Source organism: Amborella trichopoda, chromosome 12, assembly GCF_054954075.1.
Source record: "Amborella trichopoda isolate Santa Cruz 75 chromosome 12, AtrichopodaSantaCruz75HAP2 v2.0, whole genome shotgun sequence".
Taxonomy (NCBI): domain Eukaryota; kingdom Viridiplantae; phylum Streptophyta; class Magnoliopsida; order Amborellales; family Amborellaceae; genus Amborella; species Amborella trichopoda.
The window spans coordinates 5,748,536-5,759,262 of NC_142347.1; the positions used below are offsets into that span (position 1 = coordinate 5,748,536).

The 10,727-nt window shown below is 36.9% G+C and overlaps 1 protein-coding gene across 1 annotated transcript; it reads right to left on the reverse strand.

Moving 5' to 3' along the window:
• Nucleotides 1-3,528: 3,528 nt before the first annotated feature.
• LOC18433663 (fatty acid hydroperoxide lyase, chloroplastic) lies at nucleotides 3,529-10,300 on the reverse strand. The gene is made up of 2 exons (XM_006843745.4): nucleotides 9,738-10,300; nucleotides 3,529-4,683 (listed from the first exon to the last, which is right to left on the reverse strand). Exons 1-2 carry the CDS (start codon nucleotides 10,146-10,148, stop codon nucleotides 3,676-3,678), a joined length of 1,419 nt encoding a protein of 472 aa, XP_006843808.2. The 5' UTR covers nucleotides 10,149-10,300; the 3' UTR covers nucleotides 3,529-3,675.
• Nucleotides 10,301-10,727: the final 427 nt, after the last annotated feature.

A 10,727-nucleotide genomic window follows, 5' to 3' on the forward strand; every position in this document is an offset into this window, starting at 1 on the left:
GAGAAGGTCAACATATATACAATGTACATACTAGAATTACTGCTATAATTAAGGAGCTAAAATTGGGCTATACATTAATGCCTAATATTGCCATAAACAGATTCCTGAGAGAGGTTACAAGTATGGTATATTGCTATGAATAGATTCCTAAGATTGCGGCTACAAATATGGTAAGAAATAGATATGGATCTCTTCCTAAACAGTGGTATAGCTATGGAATAGAGATGAGAGATCGGTGGATCGTCCCGATAAGGAGAGCGGGTCTAAAAGGGTTTACTCGGTCGGATTTTGTCAAGGGTTAGAGAGGTAACTCTATGTCCCAAAATCTATAATGTAACTTTCATTGATATAATGGATTTCAGTATGTCATCCTCGTGGATGTAGCCCTCTTGAGGTGAAATACATAAATTTTTGTGTCTTTATGCAATATATGTTTCATTTATTTCTCGTATTGTGGCTTGTGCTCTCTCCTATTTTGTTTCTAACTGGATAAGTACACGATCTTGGTAGAATCTAACTTTTGGATTCTTGTTTCCACATCTAAGAGGTTCTTAAACCCTAACATAAGTTGTGTTGTTACATCCAACTCCTTTGATAAATGGGATTGTTGTAGAAAGGAAATTTTTTTTTATTTTACACGAGTTGGGTATGATGAGAAAAGTTGGATTGGCTTTCTTTTTCACTCTCTCTATCTTAGATTGGGTTTTCTTTTACACTCTCACACATAGACTCTCTCTTAGATTAGATTTTTCTTGTTTACTCTCACACGCACATACACTCTCTTTGTTTGGGTTCTCTCTCTCTCTCAATTAGGCACATGATTGGGCCCCAACTTTAATCTAAATTTAAATACGCTACCTCTAGACTGGCAAAATATTGGTAAAAATATGAATGAAAATAAATAATAAATTCAATAAATTATTTTAGGAAAAAAAAAAAGAAAAGAAATGAATAGGCCAAACCCTTTTTCTTTAGAAGCGCAGGTGACTAGGAGATAATAAAATTAAATAATTTGAGTTAGAGAGATTCATTTTTATAGAAATTGTAGCATTTTAAAAGTTCATTTTGACTGTAAAATGCTTGTAATTGACAACAAATATTTAGAGATGAGATAGGTTTTCAGTATTTACGTATTTCTATTAAAAATTTTATTAAAATAATGAAAACCCATATGCAATACCCAAATATTGTAAACACTCAACTCACTAATCTATTACAGGAGCTAAAGGAGGTTAAGTTATCAATTTCAGTGGAAGATGAGGTTGTTCCGGAGTACGAGAATGATGGGGTGTTCACAGTGAGATCCATGTACAACTTACTTTTCTATGATCAACTAAGATGGCAAGGAGGTTGTTTAAATGAGTTTTGAAAATGGCAACTTCTTCATAAAGTGCAGGCAGTCCTTTGGTTGACAACTTCAGGAAAAGAGAGAAAGTTATTGTCAATGTATGCCTATTTTGTAAACATGACGAGCACTGTCCTTTTGCTTTTCAAATTTGGAGGTGGGTATAACTGAAAATGGGTTACTTGTTGGTGATCCTGAGTAGCCTTATGGATATTATGTGTCATTTTCAGATTCCAGGCATGCCGAGATCTGGTATGGTTATATGGAGAATTTTGAAAGCGTTAATTTTATGGGAATTATGGAAGGAGAGGAATATGAGAACTTTTGATGGTGAGTGTTTGGAGAATGAGGACCTGAACAACATAATCTTTATGACTCTTTGGAGATAGTTTTCTATAACTAAAAAAGGATGAGGAATTTCCTTTGTGAAAATTGAGGGTAATTTGTATAGCGTGATTCCTCAATGCATCCAAAAGGTTCTTATCTACAGGTAGGTGGCTCCTTCGGCCTCATGGATAAATTAAATTGAATTTTGAGGGTAGTTCATGGGGTAATCCAAGGCTGGTTAGATTCGATGGTGTGTAGTGGGATACAAATGGTCAGATTATCTTTAGTAATGCAGGTCCATGCGGTTCTGTCACAATAAAGCATGCTGAGTTATATGCGTTATGGGATGGGCTTTCTCTTTGTAGAGACCGTGGTATTGCTGGCCCTATCATAATTGAAAGTGATTCTCTCAATGTTACTTACTGGTGTAGAAAGGAACATAAATCCCATAGAAGCTCAAGTACTAGTGGCTCAAATTATGGATCGATGTTTGAATCGATGTTTCGACCATAATAAATATCTACGGTTCCTCTTACGTTGTGTCTTGCCCTTTTTAATCCAAGAAAAAGGTACTCTACAATCCCCCTCTATTTTTTCTTCTCTTGGACCGTGCAATGCACAGGCTGCACGCTACAAGCTCTTAGTTCTCGTAAATTTCTTGTTCTTCGAGGAATACCGCGATTTAGTTGTTATCATTTTCTCTTTTTTGGTAAATAAATGGGAAAAGATTCTCTATCTGTGGCAGAATTAGAACTTAATATCTTGAGTTCTCTTAATGATTAGACCTATGGCTTAAAAAATTGTTTTCAGTAGCGATCTGAAGATATTGGTCCCCTCCTTGAATGAGGGTGCTTCGCTAGTTTGGGTTATTGAGAGGTCCACCAAGTTAGCAAGTGGGTGCATCACTTTTCAACTTTTTAATATATATGTTGCATAACATTAGCTATCTTTTCTGAGAATAGACGGGATAAGTCTTTATGGTGCCGGAATCTCTATTTATGAAGATATGAAATAGTAGAAATAGTAGGAAAATCTAAATTTTTGAAATGGAAAAACCATCTCTTTTTATCATAGTGACTAGTGTTACTACAACCGGACCTATCATTGAATCGGTGAAAGATTTAGTCAAGGCAAAATTAGTTCAACCTTAGTCAATAGTCAAACTTGTTGAATCGGATTTTAGAAAGAACGAAAGGAAAATTAGATATACTAGTTTAAAAATATAAAATGTGTTAAATGATTTTACCCAACTTCATTCAGTTGGTCAACCTAGTTAAAATAGATGTGTCTAATTAGTCAAAACCAGTCAAATATTGGTTTTGACTGATTTTTTATCAAATCTGCTTATACCTTGGACCAAACCAGCCAAAGTACCAGTTGATAGTTCGACCAGACGGACCACCAGTTTGGATCGGTCTTGATAACCATATTAGTGGCACTCTTATCTTCGATACTTAGTTTAATCTGTATTCCATCACCATAAGTTGTGTTGCCAATAATAACTATGATGGTGTCTATCAAATTTATCATGCTATTGTAAAGCTTTTCTATTAAAAAACCTTCCCAATGATAACACGCATGCCAAATAAGTCAAATGGGAGCAATTGCAATGAATTGGAAATTAATACAAGAGATAAATTTATTAAGTTGGATGGTGATAGGTAACGATCGGTGGTAATTCAACCAAATGATATTCATTACAAATTATCGTCAACATTATAATTTGTAAAATATTTAACGTATTGATGTGAAATTGTCTTTGTTTGTTGAAGAGTTGGGAAAAAGTTTTGATGAAGATCATCATCATCATCATTCAGATTGAGGGCCAACCCAACTAACCAAGTAAAAAAAAAAGAGAAACAAAAAGAAAATTTTTATTCGATTCACACATAGGAACGAGCTCTTGACATAGGTAGTCAGGGTGGCGGTGCCACTCCATTACATTTTACCAGGTCCCATGTGAACATTAAAGAAAGCGACATGTGAATGCCACCAAAGTGGTCTCAAGATCTTCTCTTTAGAAAAATTATGGTAGATGATGAGTCATTGTCGAGTTGGAAAGAGTCATATCGCATGAAGAGCTCCGCCAAAATGAGGCGTGTGGTGGCCATGACATAGTCCTTGGCCACGCACTGCTTGTTCTCCACCGAGGGTGTCGCAGTTTGAGGGCCATTTGACCAATAGACATATTGAATTAGGCCCTCACCCCCTCGCTCTTTGATGAACCTATCGGCCCTAAACTCTTCCGGCGCCTCAAAAACCTTGGGGTCCCGCATGGCGAGAGGCTGGAACCCACACAGCAGCTCCCCTGCTTGTACCCCATAAGAACAATCGTGCGACTTCAAGATAAAGTCACGCCGTGCCCGCCCATACTGGAATGCCACCGGTGGATTTATACGCAGGGCCTCATAGACTGTCGAGCTCAACAATTCCATCTCTGACACTGCATTGAAGCTCACTCCCTCATGTGTGTTCATCACATCCCTTACCTCTGTGCGCAACCTCTCTTGCAGTCTAGGATCCTTTCCAATGTAGGAAATCAAAGAAGGAAGGAAGATCGAGAAGCCACCAAATGCATTGAATCCGAGAGTATACAGAAGATTGTGTGTTGCTTGGGCCTCCGTGAGGCCGTATTCGTTAATGGCGATCGATAAGACATCCTTCGCGTGGTTGAGAATGAAATCATAAAGCTTCTGATAGCCACCTCGAACAAAGGCAAAGGGTAAAGGGAAACTGTGGAGCAAGAGCTCTTCCAAGGGGTAAGGGATCAGGCCTCCGGTGCCCACAGTTGGAACGAGCTGGGGGGCGAGCCACTTGTCGATTATGAAGTGGCCATTCTTGGCAATCTCGGGATCTACAGCGGGGTCAGCCCCAAGCAGCACCTTGGAGAGGAAGGAGAAGAGAAACTTTTGCAAGGGTAGCAGCACACCAGCACTGCCCTTCTCCTGTACATCCTTCTCTAGCGTGCTCCATAAGGGCTCCAAGCTACTCTGGAGATCTGGTACCCATGTCTTCAAAAATAATTAAAAACAAAGACTCAGATAAACTTTGATGCCATTGGAAAGGATAATAGTTCTCAATAACTAAATAAAAATTGGATCCATGGAATTATATAGGTGCCATGGAAGTGTATAACCACTGGCACCAATTGTTTGAAAGCTTATACAGAGGGCACCTTTTGATCCATAGAACCTGTCAAAGGGATGAAAACCAAGCAACAAAACACCAAAGGAGCCATACGAAGATTATATAAACTGAGAAACTTAACAATTCAAGATGCCAATGGAACCTTGAAACCAGTGTTTTAAAAAACGCCGAGTCGAACCGGACTCACCCGGTTCGACTCGGAAATCATGAAAAGGGGACCGGATCTCCTAAAAAATCGGAAATCGTCCGGTTCTAGAGAGAACCGGACGATTCTGTACAGTGAATGTACGGAATCGGCGAGTCCAAATAGTGAATCGGCGAGTACGTAGGGAATTTTTTTTTTTTTTTTTTTTTTTTTTTTTTTTTTTTTTTTTTTTGTAATCCATGATCGATTTTTTTGTAATCCATGATCGAATTGTTTTTGTTTTTTTGTAATCCATGATCGAATTTTTTGGTTTTTTGTAACCCATAATAGACAAAAGTCCTATCGATGGATCCCCCCTAATCTATCGACATAAGAGACAGTAAGCTTCCTCCGCTAGAGAGGCTATTGTTTCTATAGGAAGAGGAACTAACCCCGGCGGCTTCTAATTGGCACCCTACCCATTGCTCCTCCTCTCTCGGGTCAGCCAGAGAAAATAGGCAGCCTCTTAGTGAAGGGATTATGGTTAGTGAGTCTGCGACCGAGTCTGATCGGACAATAGCAAGGATCTGGATTCGGAGGATCATTCACAGAAGATGGAATCTGAGACTGCCTCCTAGTATGGGAAAGATTGGGAGACTGTCCATTGGGAAAAGGAGGCCTTTTGGACGGGGGTGGCTAGAATCCGATTCTGCCAATCATTTGGGGAATAGTAAGGGAACTGGAACTTCAAAATTGTGGTTCTCCCGTTTGGAATAGTGGGCCTCTATTTTCGACTTGAAATCAATTCCTTTAAGGAACAGCCCCCCTATTCATTCTGGACTAACGGAGCAATAAAGGTAGTTTTCACATGTATACTCTCCCCTAATCCATGATCGAAATGTTTGTTTTCTTTTCTTGTAATCCATGATCGATTTTTTTGTTTTTTTTTTTTTTTTTGTAACCTATGATAGAATTTTTTGTAATCCATGATCGAATGTTTTGTAATACATGATCGAAATGTTTTGTTTTTTTTGTAATCCATTATCGAAATGTTTGTTTTTTTTTTTGTAATCCATGATCGAATTTTTTGTTTTTTGCTTTTTTTGTAACCCATGATGGAGTTTTTTGTAATCCATGATTGAATTTTTTGTAATCCATGATCGAACTGTTTTTTTCTTTTTTTGTAATCCACGATTGAATTTTTTGTTTTTTTTTGTTTGTTTTTTTTTGTTTGTTTTTTTTTGTAATCCATGATCGAATTTTATGTAATCCATGATCGAATTTTATGTAATCCATGATCGAATTTTATGTAATCCATGATCGAATTTTATGTAATCCATGATTGAATTTTTTGAAAATTTGTGATTTTTTTTTTTTAATCCATGATCGAATTGTTTTTTGTAATCCATGATAGAATTTTTTGAAAATTAGTGATTTTTTTTTTAATCCATGATCGATTTTTTTGAAAATTTATTTTTTTTTTTTTTTAATCCATATTATTCAAAGAGAAAATGAGAGAGATGATGATTCTGAGGCCACCCTATCCCAGCCATATTATTCACATATCGAGTCCCAACAGCAACAGTGTAGGGATGAGCACGAAATACTGTAAATTAAATGCTGAATGGCGATTCATACAGGGAAAGAACATATCAATATTCGCATATTCATTCAAAAACATGAAAATTCTTAATGGAGTACCCTCATTTTTTATTTAATTCCTAAAAAACAATATTTATAATAAATTTTAATAATTTTTTCGAATTTTTTTTTAAGCTTTATTCTGACCGATTCACCCGATTCCCGATCCGGATCGGTTTTTTGGAAGCCCGATCCGGGTCATCGATCCGTTTTTTAAACCATTGCTTGAAACTATAAAAGTGGGTAAATGTATTGGCTATTGAAAATCTCTTGAAATTTTTGGTTAAACATTAAAATCTCGCAAAATTGATATTTTGATTGTCTGTTTTTTAATAGAACACAAGCATTGGATTTGATAGATGACACCGATGTTAAAAAATACACTAAGTTTAACTCAGACTAAAAGACTAACTATTTAACATTATACTCATTTCTTTTGAGCCGTGGTCTAGTGAAAGTTTGTTTTGTTTTGTGATTTCTGCAACCCTTGCTCAATCCACCTTGAAAAATTGTCCCTGCATTTATTTTCTTACTGTCAATCCAAGGTCAAGAAGAAGCACTTAGATTTGAGATGTTTTGAACAACGAAATAGGATTTCACCAATTTCAAGAACTTGGAATAACTAGATCCAACCTAAAATTCAAAATTTCTTTCTATATTCGTCGTCATCAAAGCTTTTTTCTAACTAATTGTGGTATGCTACATTAATCCTTGTCCACCATTCTGCTCTATCAACGTCTATAATCTCAATAGGGCCTTAGGTGCCCGTCTCTTTCCACACTACCTCTAACCATGTCCCTTTGGGACTACAACTTGCCTTTTTTTAGCCTTTCACTTGAACTAACTTTTATATTTTAATAGGCGTTGTATTGGATCTGCGTTCCACATGACCAGCCCACCTGAATCTGTAAAATTCCTTTCTATGTGAAGTTCTCTTCTTCTTCTTTTTTATAATTTTCTATTTTTATTTTTCCCGAGTTTTCCATTTCTTGTGATTTTGTGAGTCCTTTTCAGTGGACTTGGATGGTCCACATAGGACTCAACTAAGTGGACTCACTTTGGGCAGCCTACTAGTCTCGGTACAAGTCTTAGAACACTTCATAGAAAAAAAAAAAAGTTCAGGGAAGGATTTTCATGGTGGATCGACTTAGGATTGTAAAAATTGCAAAAAAAAATGACTTTGGCGAGCCCCAACCCTAGTTAAAAAGTAAAATCACATAAATAATCGAGTTTCTGATAATGATTGCATGTCCATGGAATTCGTCAAGTATCTAAGGTACTTATCCAAGTTACTACAGTAACCTGGGTGAGTACAAGTCCCCCCAACCTAGGTTCGGAAAATTGCCGAATCCGAGTTGGCCTTGACGAATTTTTGAACATTGATCAAATCATAGAAATAGAGTCAACTCCAAAACTAAACAAATCCTAACGCCATTAGTACCATGGGAAAAACAATGTTCGAAAAGTCCAATCGGACCGACTACTCTGCCATGCCTCATCCAAGTACTTGCCCAAGTTCAAGTAACTCAACCCGAGCAAGGCCGAGTATTGTAGCAGCTAGGGCTGAGAATGGGTCGGAACAGATCCAGATCCAGATCCATTGGATTCAAACCCAAAAGGTATACATGGGATCGGGTCGAAAAAGTATGCATGGGATTTGGATTCTGATACAGACCCTGTCAGATCTAAAAAAGCTATTTTAATATAAAATAATATAAAATAATATATAACAAAAATAAGGATTGTATACAAAAATACCATTTATCTTTTGTGCATGTAGGTCACAATCATTTTTCTCCTCTAAATTTCAAAATAGGTGGCTATAATAACATCATTGTATAGACCCAAAGTTTCAAAAAATATTCTCAGACTTTGTGACTCACCCCAAGCCATCCAATTTGACATCTAATGAGCGAGAACGATTGTGACCTCCATGTACAAAAGATAAATGGTATCTTTGTAGACAATTTTATGAAAATATCTAATAGGGCGAGCTTTCTATGGTTTTCCTATGTACTTCCCCTTATATGGTTGTTAGATCTGAATGAATGGCTGAGATGGATCATATCAAATTACATTGTAACGCCTCTACACTATTTTATTTTTATTTTATTTACAAAACATTTTGACACCAAATTTTGAGCGTCTACTTCTCTCTAAAACTCGCACCTACAAAAAGAATAAAACAAATATTCTCGATAAAATAAAATGATCAAAACATCTCTTAAAGTTCTAGGGGTATTTTAACTATTTTATTTATTAAAAATAATATTTTTATATTATTTTTAGGTGCACCTTATTGAGATGATGACTCATACCAAATTTAATATTCATATACTTTGTAGAATAAAAACTAAAAATAAATATTCTAAAGAGTCGAATTTGGATCAAATGATAAGTGGCTTATTTGATCTAAATTGGATCGCTGGATGGGGTAAGTATAGAACTTATATACGATAAGGAGAGAGTATAGAAACCTTGCCCTATAAAATAATATATATTATTTTAATTACTCGGTTGGATCTGGATTGGATCCACTTGCACCCAAATCCAATCCAAATTTTTGATCCAAATTCAACCGTCAGATCCAAATCTTAAATCCATACCTGGATCTAAATGGGGTCCAAAATTTGGGTTTCGAATCCAAATTGGGTATATTCTCAACATTACTAACGGCTGGAAACTATTAAAAATAAAAAATACAAAAAAAACCTAAAAAATAGGATAAATATATGAAGTAAAATTTAACAAAACCCTGGTTAAAAAAGTAGGGAAAATTAGAAATGAATTTTTGATAGGGGATATTTTCGAAATTTTTAAAAAGGATGGGAAAAATGTAAAAATTCGGGACCAAAATCCTTTCCCATCTTTGCTAAAATGATACAAAACATAAATAAAGATGGTACAAATATATTTTTTATTTTTTAGGATTTTTTTTATAATTATTTTAACCCCAGAGTTGCACCTCTAAGTTTGGACAACTCGGGCTTGGCAAATGACCCGAGCCAGAGTAACTCAGCCGAGTCGAAATGAATCGGCCGGCTTTCAGAAGGCAGGGAAAAAAACTCTATTGGAAAACCAATCAAACACTATTACATTCCACAGAAAAACCGTAAAACCAGTTATAAACCAGAAAGCCATTGCCAAGCTCACCTTTGCGCTTCTACGCAGGTTGTCCAAGAGGAATGACTTGATGGAGGAATGCTGCGGCTCTGACGGGTCGAGATACGCAAGAACGCGCATCCCTCCGGTGTAGTCGAGACTCGGGAGATAGTCTCCAACCAAAACATCTTTCTTTTCAACCAGAGAGATATCAAAAAGGGTGGTGAAGGCTGCGGAGTCGACGATGGCTATGACTCTTGGATCACTTCCCCCGAAGAGGGGAGCGGAAGCAGGCACGTTGGCCCTGAATACTGTGCTCTGATACTTGGCCATGCGATTTTGGAAGAACTTATCGCGGCCCTCGAGCCAGAAGTAGTCCATTCGGTCCATGAGGTTCCCGATCAATGGCAGCCCGTAGCTGCCCGGGATGCTCCTCACCGTAAAGGCCGCTAGGTCGCTCATCTTGATCAACCGGACTCTCTCTCTCTCTCCTGGTTTTGAGAAGGGAAGGAGTTGTGTGCAAGACTTATGGCTTGGACTCTGTCTTTACTGGTTTTGACAAGGGAAGGAGTTCACTGTGTGCACATCTTATGGCTTTCATGGAAGGGTCTCTCTCCTTTCTCCTCTTTTTTCTCTCTCTTATAAGGGTGAATGTGATTGCACCTCAAAAAACGCATTGGAAAACGTAGTTTTAATGTTGAAAAACCGATCGCTTGATCATCTCAATATTATGATCATAAAAAATAAAAAAAATTTGAGTCTAAAAAATAGTACATTTTATAACATATTATCTACGCCATTAATTTTTAATATTTTCATATGTTTATACATCTAATTGATTTTAACTATTTTTTAAATTTAAAATTTTATAATTAGATACAGTGTTTAAAAAAACGCCGGGTCGAACCGGACTCGCCCGGTTCGACTCGAAAATCGCCATAAACGGATCGAATCGACAAAAAAAACAGGAATCGTCCGGTTCTAAAAAAAAAAGGAGGGGACCGCAGATGAGACGCACAAGTGAGTGGACCACAATAGGAG

Coding starts and splice junctions, on each gene's coding strand:
- LOC18433663 (XM_006843745.4), bottom strand. CDS start 10,148: ATGAGCGACCTAGCGGCCTTTACGGTGAGGAGCATCCCGGGCAGCTAC. Junction 4,684..9,737: donor ACCTGCGTAGAAGCGCAAAG/GTGAGCTTGGCA, acceptor TTATTTTTGAAG/ACATGGGTACCAGATCTCCA.